General features: G+C 38.5%; 1 protein-coding gene across 10 annotated transcripts in view; it reads right to left on the reverse strand.

Moving 5' to 3' along the window:
- Positions 1-24,336, reverse strand: part of TMEM164 (transmembrane protein 164) — a 191,294-nt gene that overhangs the window by 100,520 nt on the left and 66,438 nt on the right. For 8 of the 10 annotated variants that reach the window (XM_033201771.1, XM_033201769.1, XM_033201770.1 and 5 more), the window contains one exon: positions 19,938-19,987. The exons of the other annotated variants lie outside the window; for them this stretch is intronic. In XM_033201771.1, the coding sequence (XP_033057662.1) occupies positions 19,938-19,987 (50 nt within the window). The remainder of the gene's footprint in view (positions 1-19,937; positions 19,988-24,336) is intronic. 10 annotated transcript variants of the gene reach the window in all.

Below are 24,336 nucleotides of genomic sequence, written 5' to 3' on the forward strand. Positions count from 1 at the left end.
GTAGGGGTGGACAATTCCATATGGGTCCAGCAGAACCCACTAGATGAGTAGCTGACAGACACTGAAACAGGTTAAAAGCTGTGTGTATCAACCTGCCTGCCAACAGTGGAGCTGAAAAGGGTTCTAACCAATATGAGAGAGAATCTGAGCTTGAAGATAGTCAAAGGCAATATACATACCCTGTATTTGATGAAAGACAGATCCTCTTTTGATATTCATAAACCATACAAAAAACCTGACCAGGCATGGTGGCTCATGCCTGTATTCCAACACTGGGAAGCCAAGGTGGGAGTATCACTTGAGGCCAGGAGTTCAAGACTGGGCAACACCGCAAACCCTGTTTCTACATTATACATATTTTTTTTTTAATTAGCCAAGCATGGTGTTGTGTGCCTGTAGTCCCAGCTATTTTGGAGTCAGAGGTGAGAGGAACACTTGACCCCAGGAGTTTGAGGATGCCATGAGCTACGAACATGCCACACTGCACTCCAGCCTGGGCAACAGAGCAAGACCCTGTTGCTTTACACACACACAAAAAAAAGGTTTATATGAAAACCTCTGGCAGCACAAGGGAAATGCATATTACTCTGACAACTAGAGGAAACAAAAATGTCTTAATTTTTTGTATAAACCAGAAGAAATATTTTAGAAAACTGTTTATATCCTCAATAGAATGAAAGAAAACATGGACTCTATGAAACAGGTATAGAAAGCCACTAGAATAAAACATTGAGAAGGAAAGACAAGCTAGGGTAAGTAGTTCAACAGAGCTAGAAAGAAATATAGAGAAATTAACATTGTAACAAAAAAAATAAATTTCACATTGGAGACAGCAGAGAGAAAAATCAATCAAATTAATAGTATGGAAGCCAAATCTGAGACTCTCTCAAGCATGCAAAGGAAAAGGAAAATTTATCTTAGAAACTAAGAAAGATTGATATTAGGAAATCTATAACATAATATACCAAATGGGGAGATCAAAGTAGAAAACACAAATGAGCCTCTTAATAGATTCCTAGAAAACATCAGCTAAACTCAACAACTATTCTTTTTTTTTTTTTTTTTTGAGACAGAATCTGACTCTGTCGACCAGGTTGAGTGCAGTGGCGCAATCTCAGCTCACTGCACCTCCACCTCCTGGGTTCAAGCATTCTCCTCCCTCAGCCTCTCAAGCAGCTGAGATTACAGGCATGCACCACCATGCCTACATATATATATATATATATATATATATATATATATATATATATATACACACAGTATTTTTAGTAGAGATGGGATTTTACCATGTTGGCCAGGCTGGTCTCGAACTCCTGATGTCAAGTGATCCTTCTGCCTCAGCCTCCTGAAGTGCAGGGATTACAGGCGTGAGTCACCACACCTGGCCAACTATTCTTGATTTTTGTAAGGACTTGATAATTTAAGAATAAGGTAATTCCCTAACATTATAGAAAACTAACCTAAACCAATAGCCAACATCAGAGCCAACTAATATGAACCACTAGAAACATTTCTATTAAGTGAATCACTAGAAACATTTCCGTTAAAATCAGAAGCAAGACAAGGAAGGACTCCTGCTAGTACTGCTATTATTTAGCCTTATCCCAAAAGTTCTAGCCAATACAATCGGGTTTGAAATCAAAATAGCAGTTTTGTCTTTAAAAGGAAATAAAGTTATCATATGGGATCTGATGTGATTAATTTCAAAAATAACCCAAGAGAAGCAACTGAAAAACTATTAGAAATAAGAGTTAAGCATAGACACACAAAATCAAAAATTTTCCTACCTACCAGTAATAACTAGTATATATGAGATACACACACATGCATGCAAGCAACCAAGGAACATAAAAGAAATTAATAGATTAACATATTATGTCTTTTCCTGGATGACAGACTCAGTGTTGTGATGATGTCAATGAAATTTTAGGTTTAAAGTAATTCCAATCAAAATCCTGGTAAGATTTTGAGAAGAACCTGAAAAAAACATTCTAAGTTCATTTGGATGAAAGAATGGTTGAGACTAGCCAAGAAAAAAGTGTGGGTAATATGCTAGGCTGCACAGAAAGCAAAGGAAATCTGGCTTACCAGCTATTGCAAATATAAGGGTATGAAACTGGTGGAAAACCCAAGAGAGAGATCAATGAATACTACAAGTCAAAAAATAAATAAATAAATCCTAGCATATATAAGAATTTATGTATGATAAAAGTATAATAATAATCATAGGAAAAGTTATTTGACAAATGGTGCTCTAATAAATGACTCTCTAGGGGAAAATATAAGCTATACTCTACTTAATACTAGTCACAAAATGAATTTTTGATGGACTGACAAGTTAAATATTTTTAAAACTATTTAAAAACTGGATTATCTATCTAACCTTAGGATGGGAAATGTCTTTTCAAGTGTAAAAGCAATGGAAGAAATTACCATGATCTGAAGGGGGTTTAGAAATCAATCAATTTAACCATAAAAATGTAAAAACAATCTATATCAAAAGCATCATTAAAAAGTTAGAAGACAATCTGGGGAAAACATTTATGTGCACAACGTGCAGGTTTGTTACATATATATACATGTGCTATGTTGGTGTGCTGCACCCATTAACTCGTCATTTACATTAGGTATATCTCCTAATGCTATCCCTCCCTCCTACCCCCTCCCCACAATAGGACCCAGTGTGTGATGCTCCCCTTCCTATGTCCAAGTGATCTCATTGTTCAATTCCCACCTATGAGTAAGAACATGCGGTATTTGGTTTTCTGTTCTTGCGATAGTTTGCTGAGAATGATGGATTCCAGCTGCATCCCTGTCCCTACAAAGGACACTAACTCATCATTTTTTATGGCTGCATAGTATTCCATGGTGTATATGTGCCACATTTTCTTAATCCAGTCTGTCACTGATGGACATTTGGGTTGATTCCAAGTCTTTGCTATTGTGAATAGTGCTGCAATAAACATACGTGTGCATGTGTCTTTATAGTAGCATGACTTATAATCCTTTGGGTATACCTGCAGTAATGGGATGGCTGGGTCAAATGGTATTTCTAGTTCTAGATCCTTGAGGAATCGCCACACTGTTTTCCACAATGGTTGAACTAGTTTACAGTCCACCAACAGTGTAAAAGTGTTCCTATTTCTCCACATCCTCTCCAGCACCTGTTATTTCCTGATTTTTTAATGATTGCCATTCTAACTGGTGTGAGATGGTATCTCATTGTGGCTTTGATTTGCATTTCTCTGATGGCGAGTGATGATGAGCATTTTTTCATGTGTCTGTTGGCTGTATGAATGTCTTCTTTTGAGAAATGTCTGTTCATATCCTTTGCCCACTTTTTGATGGGGTTGTTTGTTTTTTTCTTGTAAATTGATTGAGTTCTTTATAGGTTCTGGATATTAGCCCTTTGTCAGATGAGTAGATTGCAAAAATTTTCTCCCATTCTGTAGGTTGCCTGTTCACTCTGATGGCAGTTTCTTTTGCTGTGCAGAAGCACTTTAGTTTAATTAGATCCCATTTGTCAATTTTGGCTTTTGCTGCCGTTGCTTTTGGTGTTTTAGGCATGAAGTCCTTGCCCATGCCTATGTCCTGAATGGTATTACTTAGGTTTTCTTCTAGGGTTTTTATGGTTTTAGGTCTAACATTTAAGTCTCTAATCCATCTTGAATTAATTTTCGTATAAGGAGTAAGGAAAGGATCCAGTTTCAGCTTTCTACTTATGGCTAGCCAATTTTCCCAGCACCATTTATTAAATAGGGAATCCTTTTAATACATTTAAAACAATCCATTTCTTGTTTTTCTCAGGTTTGTCAAGGATCAGATGGCTGTAGATGTGTGGTATTATCTCTGAGGGCTCTGTTCTGTTCCATTGGTCTACATGTCTGTTTTAGTACCAGTACCATGCTGTTTTGGTTACTGTAGCCTTGTAGTATAGTTTGAAGTCAGGTAGCGTGACGCCTCCAGCTTTGTTCTTTGACTTAGGATTGTCTTGGCAATGCGGGGTCTTTTTTGCTTCCATATGAACTTTAAAGCAGTTTTTTCCAATTCTGCGAAGAAAGTCATTGGTAGCTTAATGGGGATGGCATTGAATCTATAAATTACCTTGGGCAGTATGGCCATTTTTACAATACTGATTCTTCCTATCCATGAGCATGGTATGTTCTTCCATTTGTTTGTGTCCTCTTTTATTTCACTGAGCAGTGGTTTGTAGTTCTCCCTGAAGAGGTCCTTTACATCCGTTGTAAGTTGGATTCCTAGGTATTTTATTCTCTTTGAAGCTATTGTGAATGGGAGTTCATTCATGATTTGGCTCTCTGTTTGTCTGTTACTGGTGTATAAGAATGCTTGTGATTTTTGCACATTGATTTTGTATCCTGAGACTTTGCTGAAGTTGCTTATCAGCTTAAGGAGATTTTGGGCTGAGACAATGGGGTTTCATGTCATCTGCAAACAGGGACTCTTTATATATGTAAACTTCATACAAATCAACAAGGGAAACACCTGTACATCAAAACTCAGCAGAGACCATGAGTAGACAATCTACAGAATAAAATATATAAATAGCTGATAGATATAAGTAATAACCATATTATGTATATGTTCCAAATTACCTATAATGATATTTGAAAGAAAAAAACTGACGCAAAAGGTAAGGGGAAAAGAACAGAGAAGCTACCAGTGAGATGTGAGATGTGTTGGGGGAACTGGGGGGGTGAGGGGGGGAGGTCTGGTTACACTGCAACACAGTCCTTTATCCTATTCCTGAGGTTTTCAAAAGGAAATCTTATTTGTTAATAACTGGTGAGGCAAGCTAGTTCATATTTTGGGACTGGGTAGGTTCCCTAAGATGAATGAGACATGTAACATTTTTCCAACTTAGTAGCAGGATAGGAAGCACAAAACCATCTCTAAGGATATATGGTTTTATTCAAACCTAAGTGAGGAAAAGAATTCTGTGGCTTGGATGTCAATGGCACTGGTAGATAGCTCTTCAGGAAAGTACCACTCACATCAGCCAAATGAGTCAAAAGAAAATGGCTCAGATTCAAAGAGATATAGAACAGCACTGCATGTACAGACACAATACAATAAACAACTCTGACGCTGCTATGTAAGCATTCACAGAGAACAGGAGCCAAGAACAGCGAGGATAAGAGGCCTTCAGAGGCAAAAGACTGCCAGGCTGGAATTCTAGGAGTTGGAGATACTAGAGATCAAAAGAACATGATGCCCAAGGTTGCTGTTGTAGTGGGCCAGGTAGTGGGCCTTCTAATTTTGGCTCCATACCCTGGATGCATGCTTTCCACTGAGGCAGCCTTTCCAGCAGCAGGCTACAGCAGCAGGACTTAGCAAGTCACATGTCAACTGAGGTACATATAAATGAAGCATTCCAGGACCCAGACATAACACTGTGGTACTATCATTCCCTCTTGTCAAGTGTACCATAGGGACCATGTGGAGAATCCTGTCCCTTCCCCACCCCAATGGGAGTTGCCAGCCTTTGCCCAGCACAGGACATGCAGCCTGCTGCACACGTCATACCCCTTTCCTGTAGTGACTGGGCGTGCCTCCAGGAAGAACACAGTGGCCCCTGGTTAGCTGGGAAGCTGGTAAACTCATGTGTGGCTGGCACAGCAAAGGGCCCATAGAGAAAGCAAGAGAGATAGGTATACGATGCTAGCCAACAAACCTATAGAACACATGGGCCTAAAGATCACAGCAGAGCTCATCCATGTATACTGAGACATAGTGAATTTTAAATAAGATGCTTTCATACTTTTAACAATTTAAACAATGGGAGAGTAGAAAATATTCACTTCAGCAACACAAGGTAATGATTAGCAGCTTGGACTCTGCAGCAAGAGAAACTTTGGATCAAATCCTACATGTACCACATGCAAGCCACATCCAGTCACGTAAACTTTCTGAGCCTTAGTTCTCTTGACCAGGCTTCTATTAATAGTACCAGTACTACTATTAGTACTTCCCACACAGTTTTGTTAGAAGGATTAAATAAAATAATCAATGTTAAGTGTTTCTCACCATGCCTAGGCATATAGTAAACCTGATTATGTTATGATCACTGGCAAGAGAAGAAAGAACAGGAATCCTGACTCTGCCACAAAGTAATCTTAGTCAAGTTATGTAATATTTCTTGGTACCCTACTGCTCTATTTTAGTATGGATAATGTATTCCCTATCCCCCAACACTATTTTAAAGATTAGATGAGAAAATTTAAAGCAAAGTAAAGATTTTAAACAGTAAAGAACAATACTAATGTAAAGTGAAATTATTTTAAGGGCTCTCTACTTTTTAAAATACTGATTTTTAACTCAACATGGTATTTCCACACAATGGAATAACATGCACCCATTAAAAATGGTGTGTATCAGCCACCGTGGTGGCTCATTCCTGTAATCTCAGCACTTTGGGTGGCCGAGGCAGGAGCATCACTTGAGGCCAGAAGTTTCAGACCAGTGTGAACAACATAATGAGACTCCGTCTCTACAAAATATATATATATATATATATATATACACACATATATATATATTAGCTAGGCATAGTGGTGCACACCTGTGGTCCCAGCTACTTGAGGGGCTGAGGTGGAAGGATCACTTAAGTCAAGCAAGCCAAGGCTGCAGTGAGCCGTGAATGCACCATTGCACTCCAGCCTGGGCAACAGAGCAAAACGTGGTCTCAAAAACAAAGAAAAAAATGTTGTGTATTATAAAAACTTGGATAACTCTCCAGGGAATTATGCTAGGTGATTTTTAAAAAGTCAACCCAAAGGTAATATAATGTATAACTATACTTACACAAGATTCCTAAAATAGCAAAATTATAGATATGAATAATAGATTCATGGTTGCCAGGGATCAGGGATGGGGTTCAGATATGTAGATGGTGGGTATGGCTATAAAAGAATGACAGAAGAGATCCACATGGTGACAGAACTGTTCTGCTTTATCAGACTGTATACCGTATCAATGTAAATATCCTGGCAGTGATATTGTACTATAGTTTTGCCAGAGGTTACCAGTGGCGGAAACTAGGTAAAAGGTACATGGGATTTCTTTGTGGTTTTTCCTATATTATTTTTTCTACATTATTATACTTAACAGACAACAGGTCTTCAATAAGTTAATGGGAAATACATATTATTTTTAAAAATCTATGCATGGATTTCAAATTTTTTTGCACCAAAATAAACTCGTGCCAACTTATTCTAACATGTCTGAACAGGATCTAGTTTGAGGCACTAAGAAGGGTAAGACACCAGTATGAAAACAGCCCCTGCCAGAACAACAATAATTCTGCTAAAACTGAAGCAAGAACAAACATCAAATTATAGTGAAGCTTCGGTGGAAGGATGATGAAATCATTTATGCTTTATAAAAAGTTTACAGAGACAATGCCCTGAAAAAATCAGCAGTTATAGGATAACTCATTTTAAGAAAGGCTGAGATGTTGATGATGAAGCCTGCAGTGGCAGACTACCTACATCAATTTGTACCTTGTTCATTTCGTAATTAAAGACAAATGATTAATAGCAGAAATGATAGCCAACACACAGACATCTCAATTGGCTCAGCTTACACAATTCTGACTGAAAAATTAAAGATGAGCAAACTTTCCAGATCATGGGTGCCAAAATTGCACCCAGATCTGCTGAAGATGAGAACTGAGCTTTCAATGGAAATTTTAAAGAGGTGGGATAAAGATCCTGAAGCATGTCTTCAAAGAGTTACAACAGGAGATGGAACATGATCCTGAAGACAAAGCACCATCACAGCAATGTCTACCAAGCATTGAAAGTGGTCCGGTCAAGAGCAAAGGTCATGACAGCAGGTTTTGGGGATGCTCAACACATTTTGCTTGTTGATTTTTTTGAGAGTCAAAGGACTGTAACACCTACTTAATTATGACAGTGTTTTGATAAAAAGTCAGCCAAAGCTTTAGTGAAAAAATGCCCAGGAAAGCTTCACTGGGGAATACTTCTTGACCAGGAAAATGCTCCTGCTCATTCCTCTCATCAAACAAAGGCAATTCTGTGAGAGTTTCGGTGGGAAATGATTAGGCAATCACCTCAAAGTCCTGATATGGCTCTTTCTGACTTCTTTTTGTTTCTTAAACTTAAAAAAAATATATCTTAAAGGCCCTCATTTATCTTCAGTTAATAATGTAAAAAAGAATGCATTGACAAAGTTACATTCCCAGTACCCTCGGTTCTCTAGGGATGAATTAAATTGCATTCTTTAGGAATGAATTAAATTGATGTTCATGGAGCTTATGTTGAGAAATGAAATTTATAATTTTTATCTTTATCTTTAATTCCATGTTCTGTGAACTTTTTGCAATCTCCTCATATTATATACTTATCTCAAAATATATGAAGTTTAATTAATTTTATTTTTTGAGACAAAGTTTCGCTATGTTGCCTAGGCCAGAGTGCAATGGCGCAATCTGGGCTCACTGCAACCTCCGTCTCCTGGGTTCAAGCAATTCTCCTGCCTCAGCCTCCTGAGTAGCTGGGATTACAGGAGCCCACCACCATGCCCAGCTAATTTTTTGTATTTTTAGTAGAGACGGGGGTTTCACCATGTTGGCCAGGCTGGTCTCGAACTCCTGACCTCAGGTGATCCCCCTGCCTCCCAGAGTGCTGGGATTACAGGTGTGAGCCACTGCACCCAACCTAAAGTTTAATTTTAAAATGTGATGATCCAAAGGATCGCATGAGCTCCACAGCAATGGATCCTAACCAGACTGAAATGTCTGAAAGGACATACACAGAATTCAGAATCTGGATGGCAAGGAAGCTCAGTGAGACTCCAGAGAAAGTTGAAACCCAATCCAAGAAAGCCAGTAAAATGATCCAAGAGTTAAAAGACAACATAGCTAGCCACTTTAAGAAAGAGCCAAACAGAACTGCTGGAATTGAAAAACTTCACTACAGAAGTTTCCAAATACAACTGGAAGCATTAACAACAGACTAGACCAAGATTAGGAAAGAATTTCAGAGCTCAAAGAATGGTTCTACGAATTAACCCAGTCAGACAAGAATAAAGAAAAAAGAATTTTTAAAAATGAGCAAAAGTTTCAAGATATATGGGATTATGTAATAAGACCAAACCTAAGACTCACTGGCATTCCTGAGAGAGAAGGAAACACACTGAGCAACTTGTGGAAAACATATTTGAGGATAGAGTTCATGAAAATTTCTCTGATCTTGTTAGAGAGGACAACATGCAAATTAAAGAAATTCAGAGAACTCCTGCAAGATACTATACAAGATAACCATCCACAAGACACACCATCATCAGACTTTCCAAAGTCAATGAAAAAGAAAAAATCTTAAAGGCAGCTAGAGAAAAGGGTCAGATCACTTACAAAGCGATCCGCCAGGCTAACAACAGACTTCTCAGCAGAATCCTTACAAGCCAGAAGAGACTGGGGGCTTATTTTCAGCATCCTTAGAAAAAAGAAATTCCAAACAAGAATTTCATATCCCACCAAACTAAGCTTCATAAGAGAAGGAGAAATAAAATCTTTTCTAGACAAGCAAATGTGAAGGGAATTCGTTACCACTAAAACAGCCTTACAAGAGCTCCTTAAGGGAGTTCTAAACATGGGAACAAAAGAACAATACCTGCTACCACAAAAACACATTTAAGAACATAGCCCATAGACACCAAAAAGCAACTACACAATCGAGACTACAAAGCAACCAATTAACAACATCATGAAAGGAACAAAACCTCATATACCAATATTAACGTTGAATGTAAACAGTCTAAATGTCCACTGAAAGGGCACAGAGTGGCAAGATGGATAAAAACAACCAAGACCTAACTACCTGCTATCTTCAAGAGAAGCATCTCACATGTGATGACACCCATAGGCTCAAAGTAATGGGATGGAGAAAAATCTATCATGCAAATGAAAAACAAAAAAGAATAGGGGTCGGTATTCTTATATCAGATAAAAAGACTGCAAACTAAAAATAGTAAAAAAGGACAAATAAGAGTATTACATAATGGTAAAGGCTTCAATTCAACAAGGAGACTTAACTATCCTAAATATATATGCACCCAACACTGGAGCACCCAAATTCATAAAACACATACTTTGAAACCTACAAAAAGACTTAGATAGCCACACAATAATAATGGGGATTTCAATACTCCACTATGGTGTTAGACAGATCATCAAGTCAGAAAATGAACAAAGAAATTCTGGACTTAAATTTGACAGTTGACTAATTGGACCTAATAGACATCTACAGAATAGTCCACCCAACAATCACAGAATAAACATTGTTCTCATCTGCACACGGGACATACTCTAAGATCAAACATATGTTTGGCCATAAAGGAAGTCTCAATAAATCCAAAAAGCTTGAAATCATTCCAAGCATACTCTTGTTCCACAGTGGAATAAAAATAGAAGTCAATACCAAGAAGACCCAATTACGTGGAAATTAAACAACTTGTTCCTGAATGATTTGGGGATAAACCATAAAATTAAGGCAGAAATCAAAAAATTCTTTTTTTTTTTTATTATACTTTAAGTTCTAGGGTACATGTGCATAACGTGCAGGTTTGTTACATATGTATACTTGTGCCATGTTGGTGTGCTGCACCCATCAACTCGTCAGCACCCATCAATTCATCATTTATATCATGTATAACTCCCCAATGCAATCCCTCCCTCCTCCCCCCTCCCCATGACATTAATGAGAACATAGAAACAACATATGAAAATCTATAGGATGCAGCAGAAACAGTATTAAGAGGAAAATTACAGTGCTAAATGCCTACATCAAAAAGTTAGAAAGACCTCAAATGAGCAAGCTAAAGTTGTACCTAGAGGAACTAGAAAACAAGAACTAACTCCAAGCAAGAAGAAAAGATATAACTAAAACCAGAGCAGAATTGAATGAAACTGAAACCCAAACAATCCATACCAAGGATCAATAAAAAGAGGTTGGTTTTTGAAAGGATATACAAGATCTATAAATTGATAGCTAGATCAACAAAGAAAAAAGAGAGAAGACCCAAATAACCACAGAGATGACAAATGTGACATTACAACTGGTCCCAAAGAAATATAAAAGAACCTCAGAGACTACTATGAACACTTCTATGCCCACAAATTAGAAAATCTAGAGAAAATGGATGGATTCCTAGAAACACACAACCTCCCAAGAATGAATCAGGAAGAAACTGACATTTGAACAAATAACGAGTTCTGAAATTGAATCCGTAATTTAAAAAAAAGAAAACCTACCAACCAAAAAAAGCCATGGACCAGACAGATTCAGAGCTAAATTCTATCAGATGGATAAAGAAGAAAGAGCCAGTACCAATCTTACTATTACAAAAAAAAAAAATCAAGGAGGAGAGACTCCTCCCTAAATCATGCTACAAAGCGAGCATCACCTTGATACCAAAATCTGGCAAAGACACAATGAAAAAAGAAAACTACATAGAAGCAAAAATTCTCAACAAAATACTAGCAAACTGAATCCAGCAGCACATCAAATAGTTAATTCGCCAAAATCAAGTAGGCTTCATTCCTGGGATGCAAAGTTGGTTCAACATATGCAAATCAGTAAATGTGATTCGACAAATAAACAGAATTTAAAACAAGGACCATATGATCATCTCAATAGTCAAAGAAAAAGGTTTTTTATATAATCCAACTTCCCTTCATGATAAAAACCTTCAACAAGCTAAACATTGGAAGAATATACCTCAAAATAATAAGAGTAATCTAAGAAAAACCCACAGCCAATACCATACTGAATGAGCAAAAGCTGGAAGCATTCCCCTTGAGATCTAGAACAAGACAAGGATGCCCACTCTCACCATTCCTATTCAACATAGAACCGGAAGGCTTAGCCAGAGAAATCAGGCAAGAGGAATAAATAAAAGGCATGCAAATATGAAAAGAAGAATTCAAACTATCTCTCTTCACTAATGATATAATTCTATACCTAGAAAACCCTAAAGACTCCAACAAAAGGCACCTAGAACTGATAAATGACTTCAGTGAAGTTTCAGGATACAAAATCATATAAAAAAATCAGCAGCATTTCTATACACCAGTAACATTCAAGCTGAGAACCAAATCAAGAATGTAATCCCATTTACAATAGCTGCAAAAAAAATAAAATGCCTAGGAATACATCCAACCAAGGAGATGAAAGATCTTTACAAGGATAAATACAAAACATTGTTAAAAGAAATCACAGTTGACACAAACAAATGGAAAAATATTAGATTCTCATGGATTAGAATAATCAACATCGTTCAAATGGCCATACTACCTGAAGCAATCTACAGATTCAACGCTATTCCTATCAAACTACCAAAGTCATTCTTCACATAACTAGAAAAAACTATTCTAAAATTCATACATAACCAAAAAACAGCCCAAATAGCCAAAGCAATCCTAAGCAAAAAGAACAAACCCAGAGGCACCACATTACCTGACTTCAAGCTATACTACAAGGCTATAGTAACCAAAATAGCATCATACTGGTACAAAAACAGATACAAAGACTAAAGGAATAGGATAGAGAACACAGAAATAAAGCCATACACCTACAACTATGTGATGTTCAGCAAAGTCAAGAAAAGTAAACAATAGGGAAAGAACTCCCTATTAAATAAACGGTGCTGAGAAAACTCGCTATACATGCGCAGAAGAATGAAACTGTACTCCTTCCTATCATGATATACAAAAATTAACTCAAGATGAATTAAAGATTTAAATGTAAGATCTCAAACTATAAAAATCCTAGAAGAAAACCCAGAAAATACCTTCTTGACATTGGCCTTGGCGAGGAATTTATAGCTAAGTCCTCAAAAGCAACTGAAACAAAAACAAAAATTGACAAGTGGGACCTAATTAAACTAAGGGCTTCTGCACAGCAAAAGAAACTATCAGCAGAGTAAACAGACAACACACAGAATGGGGAAAAAAAATCACAAATTATTCATCTGACAAAGATCTAATAACCCAAATTTATAAGAAACTTAAACAAATCAACAAACGAAAAACAAATGACCTGACTAAAAAGTGGGCAAAGGACGTGAACAGACACTTCTCAAAAGAAGGCATACAAGCAGCCAACAAGCATATGAAAAAAATCTCTTATCATTAATAGTTAGAGAAATGCAAATCAAACCACAATGAGCCCAAGCATGGTGGCTCATGCTTGTAATCCCACCACTTTGAGAGGCTGAGGCGGGCAGATCACCTGAGGTCAGGAGTTCAAGACCAGCCTGGCCAACATGGTAAAACCCCATCTCTACTAAAAATACAAAAATGAGCCAGGCATGGTGACACGTGTCTGTAGTCCCAGCTACTTGAGAGGCTGAGGCAGCAGAATCACTTGAACCCAGGAGGAGGAGTTTGCAGTGAGCTGAGATCAGGCCACTGTACTCCAGCCTGGACAACAGAGCGAGATTCTGTCTCAAAGAACAACACCAAAAAAAAAAATGAGATATCATCTCACACCAATCAGAATGGCTACTACTAAAAACTTGAAAAATAACAGATGCTGGTGGGGCTGTAGAGAAAAAGGAATGCATATACACTGTTGATGGGAATGTAAATTAGTTTATATCCACTGTGGAAAGCAGGGTGGAGAGTTCTCAAAGAACTAAAAGTAGAACTACCACTCAACCCAGCAATCCCATTACTGGGTATATACCCAAAGGAAAACAAATCATTCTACCAAGACACATGTACCCAGATATTCATCGTAGCACTACTGACAATAGTAAAGACAGGGAATCAATCTAGATGCCCATCAATGGTGGACTGGATAAAGAAAATATGGTACATGTATACCTAGGAATAGTATGCAGCCATAAAAAGAATGAAATCATGCCCTTTGCAGCAGCATGGATGCAGCTGGAGGCCATTACCCTAACCTAACTAACACAGAAACAGAAAATCAAATACCACATGTTCTCACTTGTGAATGGAAGCTAAACGTTGGATACACATAGACATAAAGATAGGAAAAACAAGCCAGGCATAGTAGCTCATGCCCGTAATCCCAACTCTTCGGGAGGCTGAAGTGACAGAACTGCTTGAGCCCAGGAGTTTCAGACCAGCCTGGGCAACATGGAAAGACCCCATCTCTACAAAAACTAAAATAATTAGCTAGCTAGGTGTCATGGCTAGTGCCTGTAGTCCCAGCTACTTCGGAGGCTGAGGCAGGAGGATCACTTGAGCCCAAGAGGTCGAGGCTATAGTAAGTCGCGTTCTCACCACTGCACTCCAGCCCAGGCACCAGAGCGAGAAACTGTCAAAAAAAAAAAAAAAAGATAAAAACAACAAACAATGGCGACTACAAGAGAGGGGAGGGAAGGAGGATGACAAGGGCTGAAAAACTACCTATTGAGTGCTAGGCTTATCACTACCTGAGTGACAGGTTCAGTCATGCCCCAAACCTCAGCATGGTGCAACATACCCTTGTTACAAACCTGCACATGTAACCCTTGGATCTAGAAGAAAAACTGGGGAAAAAAAGACAATAAATAAATAAGGAATAAATACTTGTCCTTGTCCTTGAGAGAATAAGAAAAAAAACAGAAGAGGGAATTAATGAAGACAAAAGCTGAAAATTAAGTAGAAAAAAATAAGTAAGAAAGAATAAATAAATTGAAAACATGGTTCTATGTAGCAACCAAAAACAGGTAAGTGCTTACTAACCTGATTAATATATAGAGAAGAAAACACAAAAACAGACAAGATCAAGTCCAAGAAAAACACATGACTACAGATGAGGAGATATTTTTAAATTATAAAGTAAGAGGATATTACATGCTCAACTAAATATTTGGCAACAAATTTGAAAATTTAGAAGAAATGGATCATTTCCTAGCAAAACACAAACGACCAAAATTGACCCAAAAAGGTTTGAATAGCTTAACACAGAACACATCAGAAAGGTGATTAAGGGTCTACCCATTGAAAAATGGCTCCAAGACCAGATGGCTTCACAGATAAGTTTTATCTTACCTTTAAAGGATACTTTATTTATTTATTTATTTATTTATTTATTTATTTATTTGAGACAGAGTCTCTGTCGCCCAGGCTGGAGTGCAGTGGTGCGATCTCATCTCACTGCAACCTCCGCCTCCCAAGTTCAAGTGATTCTCCTCCCTCAGCCTCTCAAGTAGCTGGGATTACAGGCACCCACCACCATGCCCAGCTAATTTTTGTATTTTTAGTAGAGAAGGGGTTTCACCACATTGGTCAGACTGGTCTTGAACTCCTGACCTCAGGTGGTCTGACCGCCTCAGCCTCCCAAAGTGCTGGGATTACAGGCACCTGCCACCACGCCCAGTCAGGATATACAATTTCTAACAGTAATTAAAGTATTCCAGGCAAGAGAAAAAGAAGGGACATTCTGCAGTATATTTTACATAGTCACCATAACTTTAATCCTTAAACTTGTTTTTTTAAAAAATGGAGTCTTGCTCTGCAGCCCAAGCTGGAGTTCAGCTGCACAATCATAGCTCACTGCAGTCTCCAACTCCTGGGCTCAAGTGATCCTCCTGCCTCAGCCTCTCCAGTAGCTGGGACTATAGGTATACATTAGCATGCCCTGCTAATTTTAATTTTAATTTTAATTTTTTTTTTTTTTTTTTTTGTAGAGACAAAGTCTTAATACGTTGTCCAGGCTGGTCCCGAGCTCCTGGCCTCAAGCAATCCTTTTAACTCAGCCTCCCAAAGTGTTGGGATTATAGGCGTGAGCCACCACACCTGGCCTCAATCCTTAAACTTGAAGAAAAGAGCACTAAGAAAAACATGACTCTAATCTCGGGAATATTGAAGCAAGATTCTAAACAAAATATTGACAAATAGAATCCAGCAATGTATCAAAATAATATAGTATTATCAGCAGGGTGTATTTCAATGTAAGAGTAGTTCAAAACCAGAAAATCTATCAATGTAATTTATTGTATCAAAAATTTAAATGAAAAAAATCCCACATGATCAATAGATGTAGAAAAAGCATTAGATAAAACACAGCTACCCTTCCTTCTTTTAAAAAATATTGGCTGGGCACAGTAGCTCACACCTGTAATCCCAGTTCTTTGGGAGGCCAAGGCAGGAGAATTGCTTCAAGTCAGGAGATCAAGACCATCCTAGCAGCAAAGCGAGACACTGTCTAAATACATAAATATTTTAAAATCTCTACATAAATGTGAAAACTACTTAAGTATAATAGACTATTTAACAAACACCAACAGCAAATACGGAGGAACACAGAAAATATTTCCATTTAAAATCAGTTTTAGGCAAGAGTAACCCATCAGCACAATTTTTATTTAACTCTGAATTTCTAGCAAATGCAATAAGAAAATGAAAGAACTGATATGACTAAGGAAAAGAAGAGATAAAACTAAAATAAAATTTACAAGAACAAGAGAATTTGGTAAGATAGCCAGATATAAGATATTTTAAAAATCAACAATCTTTTCCTACTCTAGCAAAAAGCACTTAGGAACAGAAAGGGGAAAAATATTCCATTCATTACGGGGTGGTTGGGGGAGAGAGGGAATGTTGTTCATTCTTTTTCTTTTTTTATTCTTGTTTTTGGCGGTGGGGTACAGACAAGGTTTCACCATGTTGTCCAGGATGGTCTCAAACTCCTGAGCTCAAGCAATATGCCCACCTTAGCATCCCAAAGTGCCAGGATTACAGGCGTGAGCCACTGTACCCGGCAGAAAAGCTGTTAATTTTTGAGTAATAAATGCATCAAGAAAGGCATAGAGCAGATAGGAAGAAAAAGATAAATCTAATTGAAACACATATGATGTGAACAGATGGAAAGAAATACCATTTCTTAGATAAAAGGAGCCATATAATTTAAAAATTGAAATATATACTTAAGGCAATTCTCATTAGAATTCCACTAGTATTTGAGAGAGGTAGGTGAATATAAGTGATCTTAAAATCTGTGTGTATGAACAAGTGACAACAAATAGCCAAGAATTTTTTTTTTTTTTTTTTGAGACAGAGTCTCACTCTGTTTCCCTGGGCTGCAGAGCAGTGGCACAATCCTGGCTCACTACAACCTTCGCCTCCTGGGTTCAAGTGATTCTCCTGCCTCAGCCTCGCGAGTAGCTGGGATTACAGGCGTGTGCCACCACGCCTGGCTAATTTTTGTATTTTTAGTAGAGATGGCGTTTCACTGTGTTAGCCAGGCTGGTCTCGAACTCCTGACCTCAAGTTATCCGCCCGCCTCAGCTTCCCAAAGCGCTGGGATTACAGTGTAAGCCACCGTGCCCGGCCCCAGAAAAATGGTTTTTAAAGCCTAATGTAATCAAATCTGTATGATTTGGGTACACAAATAGACAAATAGAAGAAACAGAATAGAGAATCCATAAGTAGATCCCAGCATATAAAACATTTAATAGCTGCAAAGAGATCACAGGGTAAAATAGGGATAATTTAATATATTATTCCAATACCACTGGTTACCTATCTTCAAGAAAACTATCTTAACCAAGACTCGAAATTCAGAAGCTATATAAGAGTCATATTTGGATATAAAAATGCAAACAATTACATGGAAATACATTCCATCAACAAAGTCAATATAGGTTGGGCGCAGTGGCTCATGTCTGTAATCCCAGCACTTTGGGAGGCCGAGACGGGCAGATCACTTGAGGTCAGTAGTTCAAGACCAGCCTGGCCAACATAGTGAAACACTGTCTCTACTAAAAAAATAATTAGAAAGAAAAACAAAGTCAATATAAACATATTTGGGAAAGATATCTGTAACAATGATGATAAACAAAGGGCTAAAATCTAAAATATACAAAGAAGTCTTAGAAATTAAGAAAAATATAAACAACCATAGGAAAATGTGCAGATGATATGAATAAGGAACAAATTTAATTGGACAAAAAATTGAGATAATACTGAAACTCACTAGTAGCCAAGAAACTGCATCCATTAGGCTGTCAAAATTACAAAAGAACCATAACACCTACTGCTGATAGGGATATGAAGAAAATAATAATCTCACATATTATATACAAAAGCAAAAAGTGTAGTACAACAGCCTGTTCTTGTAAATCAATATGGTGACATCTATTAACATAAATATATATTTAAACATTCATATATACCTATATACCTCTACCTACATCTATATCTAAACTGAAAGCAACAGTATATAAAGGTATATACAAAATCATGTTTTCAGCACTGAATGTAATGGCAGAAATGTGCAAAGAAAGTAAATGTTCATTAATAGGGGAATGGCTGAATAAATCATTGTGCATTCATGAAATATTTTACAACATTATAAAAGAATAAGAGCTACATCAATAAACTGTGATAGATTTCTATGACATGGTAGAATGAAAGAGCAAAATATATTAAAGTATATATAATATTCTATTTCTGTAAAACAAACAATGAATAACAAAGCATTCCAAAATTTGTGTGTGTGTGTGTGTATGTGTGTGTGTATCTATGCACATGGAGAAAAATGTGAAAAGATACATACTGTTTTGGTAATACAAAGGGATAGTGTGGAAAGGTAGAACTAGGAGCTGAAGGAAAAAAGGGAAAAGAAAGGACCACTACAAAAAAAAAAAAAATCCAGTAATCATATTTATGATTTACACACGTATATGAATGTATCAATAAACCAAGTTAAACTTAGAAAAGATACAGTAAACACCTCAATATACAATATGATCTCTGCTTATTAAGAAAAGAAAGGTAATAAGCAAAATTATCTCTTGGTGCTTGGATTAGCGATGGATGACGTTTCTTCCTTATGTGTCCCTGTGTTTTCCATAATGAGAATTGTTACTTTCATAATGAAATAGAACCAATAAATGTTACTTTTAAAACATTACACTGAATAATTGAGCTCATTTTGGAAAATCAAGGGAGGAAAACAGGGTTAAATACCCCTTTCCCTTAGGAGCTGTTCAAGTAAGAAATACATGAAATCAGGATCCATTATCCCTCACGTAGCCGAAAGTTACTCACCTAAGGCAAGAGACTAAGTGGCTATTTCAAGGAGCTATTTGAAGCAGAAAATGGGGTCCATTTTCCCCTACCTAACACTTCAATGACTTAAGTAAATCAGAAAGCCATTTACACCACTCTCAATTATCCAAGAATCTGCTGGGCTCTTTATTTCCTGTTCCCTTCCTCTGGCTTGCGGCCATTTCACTGCTCAGGAACATCTCCAGAACCGGGGTCAGGGAAGGAGAAAAGAGATGAAATTAATTCAGTCGATTCAGCTTCTCATTAGCAACTCTAATAAAAGGTTTGATAAGCAAGGTGGTCACAACTCACGGTTAAAATGAGGGTTCCAGGACTCTTGATAATTTCATTTAAATAAACCTGCCTTCAGAGAAACGCTATTTGCCTGCAATATACTTTAATAGATTTGATGCTTGCTATTTTTATGAAAGTCCGAACTTGTAATAGTGGATATTTTTCTCTCCTCACTTTAATTTGCACTTTAGGGGGAAAAACCCATAAAAACATAAGAACAATGCCCTTCAATGTGAAGAACCATATGCTGCTCAGTGGAGCAGTAGGCTCACTAACCAAAGATTCTTCAGAGAAAGGAAGCTGTCTGGCCCCTAGCATGGCCGGGCAGCAACCTTCCAAGGGAGCATGCCTTGGCCATACATCCCCTACTGGAAGGATTTGCTAAAAAGGATTTGACAGGGCTTGACAAAAACCAGGTCTCCACACACAGTATTTCCCTGTTTCAGTAGGCCCTCACAGACCTTTATCCCTTTGGGAAGTGCAGAGACAAAATGGTACAATTCCAAGGTATTCACAGCAATGCATTATCAGTCTTGTTAGCAAACAGACAAAAACACTCTGAAGAGCAACAGAGCAAAAGTCAATTTTCTCTTACTTGAAGACGACGATAGCTCCCCGACATGGAGGGCAGGCCAGGAGAAAGATCTGCAATTGAAGAATTAAGAATGGTTAGCAAGAAAAAATGCCAGACAGAGTGAGAGACAATGTTACTTTAACAATAACGAAAAGTAACCAAAACTCTAACACAATAATGTAACAGAAAAAATTTTAAAGGCAACAGGTACATGTTTGTGCTTGCATGCATGCATGCGTGTGTGTGTGCACATGAGAAAGAGAGAAGGAGGGTGAGAAGACTCAGTATTTCAATGCTTCAGTTTCAACATGACACAAGTAGTCAGTCTTAAACTTAACCCAAGGCAGGTAAAAATAGATTCTGAGCATGGAACACGCACACACATGCCATCTGGTTTGCCTCCCATGGGAGAAGGTAGGTTTATCAATACTCAACATTGCCAAATTTAGCAAATAAAAATACAGGATGCCCAGTTACATTCTAATTGAAGATAAACAAGGAATAGTTTTAGTATAAATTTGTCCTGTATTTATTTTAGCTGGCAACCCTATCAAACTGCCACTCCCAGGTTCCAAGCCTCCCTTTGATTGATTCTTTTGTTTCTAAGCATGGCTAGGTGGTTTTACTCTTTCATTCTCCTCCCAGGTAAAACCAAACAAAAGAACCTTGTCCTAAGAGACAAATCAGTTTCCTGACACCTGGTGTGACCTAGGTCCAGATTACAGCCTTTGGAACCCTGCAGCTGTGGCAGTTTGACCTTCCCCCATGCAGTGGTGCTCAACCATCAAGAGGAACAAAAAAGTCCTATGCAGAGCTTGTAAAACACACAAATTCCTGGGTTCCCCCATTAAGAATTCTGACTCCCCAAGCATGGGACTCCAGGAATCCTCATGTTTCACAAATGTCCCAGGAGATTGAATCACTCCTGGTAGCCTGAGATCCTGAATTTTTGCCCTTGGTCTGAACTACTACAGGAGTCAAAAACATTCAGCAGAACTGAGGATTGACAAAGGAATGAAACTCATGTTTGTGGAGTTTCTTCACCTGTAGTGACTTAATGGTGTGGTTTAGAAATCGTTGACATGTGTCCCTATATTGCTGAGAGCTCTTATTAATACAGGATATCTCTATTATGGACTTGTTGGCTTTGTCACTTGTATGTTCTTTAGTATGTGGTTCTTCTGTTCTCTCAGAGCCCATATTTAGAAGAAAAGGGTATTATAAGAAAAATCACTGTAAGGAAAGACACCTGTATGAATCCCTGCCAATAAGAAGAGGAAGAAGAATGAAAATGAGAAAGGGACTTAAAAAGAACACAGTCAGGAGACCATCACCTGCATGATACCTCATCAAAGAAAATACGTATCAAGAAGGTGCCTTTTCCCTTGATCAATTGCATTAAAAATACAAAGCCGATGATAATTACAGGTCCACAATCTTTTGTTGGCAATCCCAAAATCCAAAAAGCTCTAAAAACTGAAAGTTTTCTTCAAAGCTAATGTTACAGCAAAATACAACTTGAATTGAAGTGAGACTATTTACAGACTTTGTTTCTTCCACTTATGGTGAATATTCATGTTTCCCATAAAAATAACAATGTATTTAATTGTGGGGTGCTGCCTCAAATCCCACTGGGAGTGTATGTAAAAGACTCTGCATGCACTGTACGGCCTTTCTGAAATCCAAACAATTCTGATTTCTGAAATATATCTGATCTTAATGGTTTTAGATAAGGATTACAGACTTGAAATTTCAATTATCCAAACATTGACTTATCCCCACTCCCCATCCCACCCCTCAGGAGCAGTCCAAGAAATAAACAAAGCTAATATTCTTTACCCTTGATCCAGCAGTAAAGTTACTCACCTTAGGTAAGGGACCAAGTTGGAGACTGCACATAGTTACCCAGCATCAGGCCCATCAAAGGCTACACTCAGAAGCTACAGTACACAGAGAAGAGGCAGGGGCCCCAACCACCTTAGAAAGGTCCTCAATACTTCTGGAGTCACCAGAGTCATGCGAGCAGCCTTCCTGAGCTTCTGGAATACCCAAGACACTTCCAACATGCTAAACAGAGAAGTAAAAATGCAACACTGGGCACCACAGTTAAATCTTACTTTTCTATACCCACAGACAAGAGGAGGCAAGCAGATTTTAGGGCACAGATTTCCCTTATAAGTCCATTTGGCTGGTTCTGATCCACAATTTCCCTAGGCTAGAAGCTCAGAAAACTACTAAAGAGAACAAGCCTCCAGTTTCAATCCAGTTGGTTGTCCTGTTATCCTCCATCAGTCATGGATCTAACTTTAGTTGTTTCATCTTTTCTGTCTTGCCTATTTCTATCACCAGCATAGCAGCATAGAGCGTATCTTTTATTTTATTTTATTTTTTTTTGAGACAGTCTCACTCTGTTACCCAGGCTGGAGTGCAGTGGTGCAATCATAGCTCACTGCACCCTCCAACTCCTGGGCTGAAGCAATTCTCCTGCTTTAGCCTCTCGAGTAGCTGGGACTACAGGTGTGCACCACCATACCCGGCTAATTTTTTTTATTTTTTTTTTATTTTTTATTTTTTGTGGAGACAGCGTCTCACTATGTTGCCCTGGCTGGTCTCGAACTCCTGTCCTCAACCAATCCTCCTGCCTCAGCTTACCAAAGTGTTGGGATTACAGGTGTATGACTGTGCCTGGCCTCTAGGGTCCTTTTTCAAATCTGCTGACTTGATATAACTAAACATATCTGATTGAAAGGTTACTTATTACATTACATTCCACCTCCTATGATGGTACACAGTTCTCTGGGGATTCCCGATTATTTATATTCCATTTCCAGTAAACTCATTGCCTCCTTTAGCAACTTCTCAGATTTATGATACTGAACCTCTTCACCCTGTCATGCTAGAGTCACATTCATATTCAACGTTAGCCAACAGAGCCACATGGAACTAACATTTTAATTCAGAGGTGCAAGGGCCCCCAGCCTTGGCCTGAATATCCCTGCTTTCTTCTTTGCTTGGCTTCCAACTGCCTGAAAATTTTGGTGGCATGCATTTTTAGACTAGGAGGTAAAAAGCTAAACTATCACTTTGGCTGCAAATAGAATAGGAAGAGATGAGACTTAGAAGTTCAAACAAGGGTGGTACAAAGATGAGAATGTATCTGAGCATACCCCAGTACCAACATGGCACTTTGCATTCACGCTGAAATCTGCCCAGATCAGCACCTGAAACAAAAGGCATGAGCAGGTAGCATATAGAGAAGTGCTACAGAGCACTTCCACTTTGCCATCGTCTGGGAGGCAGGCAGGACCATGTTATTAAATCCCATTTCAGAGATGAGAAAACAGAGGGGAAAAAGTTCTGACAAGCTTTCTGGTGAGAACCCAGGTCCCCTAACTCCCAGTTCAATGCACTTTCCACTTCACACCTGACACAGACCAGGGCTCATGGGAGCTCCTTTTCTTTAGACTCTAGCCCTAGCTCTTGACCACATGGCACACAGGGAGTCACCCCAACAGCCCCACACCTGTGCCATCAGCCAACTCATAAGATCTACTCTCTACAGTGTGAGACATCTCAAAACACCAACTCAACTGGATAGCAAATTGCGTTTACACAGGTGAGTTTCAGAGTCCCAAAGACAGGTTCATTATAGCTTCTGCCTGCCTCATCCCCAGGTCTGATGGGCACTTGCAATCCTTATAAAACTGGGGTCTTTTTTGGCTGGTTTTCCCAGAAAAATCCACAGGTTCCATTCAAAACCACACACTCTCTCAGCTTCCTCAGGAAAGATCCCAGTACTAACCTTTAGTTCTTTCCTAAGCACCCAATCTAGGCACCAGCTGTTATCCCAGTTCATCCTCTACCTGTGAATCTCTCTGGTTCCAGGTTCCCACCTTCCCTACCCAACCTCTCAGTCAACACCTGGCCTGCTTCCCATTCCTGTTCCCCCAGTCATATCAGCCCCAAGTTCACTGCCACCATTGTTCAGCCTCCCATCCACTTCTCCACCCCAGTGTTACATTCAACAATCCCCATTTTCATAACTCTTAAAGATGATAGCTTTTGTACACTGGAGCAAGTGTTAGTACCATAAGAAATATAATTGGGAAGGAGGGCCATTGACCACAGGCCATCCTAAATGGAGAGGCTAGCCAGGGTAAGCAATGAAGGGATATGGGCAAACTAAATGAAAGGGAAACAGAGAGTGAGAGAGGTACAGGAGAGTCGTGTTTGGCCTAGCATACAACCTCCCCAAGCTTCAGTTCTCCTGTCACCACCTCCTGTGATGGCACACAGCTATCTGGGGATCGCTGAGGCCAAGTGCTTATGACTGTTACCCACCATAAGGAAGATTAACTCCCTGGGCTGCCCAAAGTTGGTCCTATGACTCTATACACTTCATACCCTCGGGCCCTCATCA

The sequence above is a fragment of the Trachypithecus francoisi genome, unplaced genomic scaffold (genome assembly GCF_009764315.1).
Source record: "Trachypithecus francoisi isolate TF-2019V2 unplaced genomic scaffold, Tfra_2.0 Lachesis_group6, whole genome shotgun sequence".
NCBI lineage: Eukaryota > Metazoa > Chordata > Mammalia > Primates > Cercopithecidae > Trachypithecus > Trachypithecus francoisi.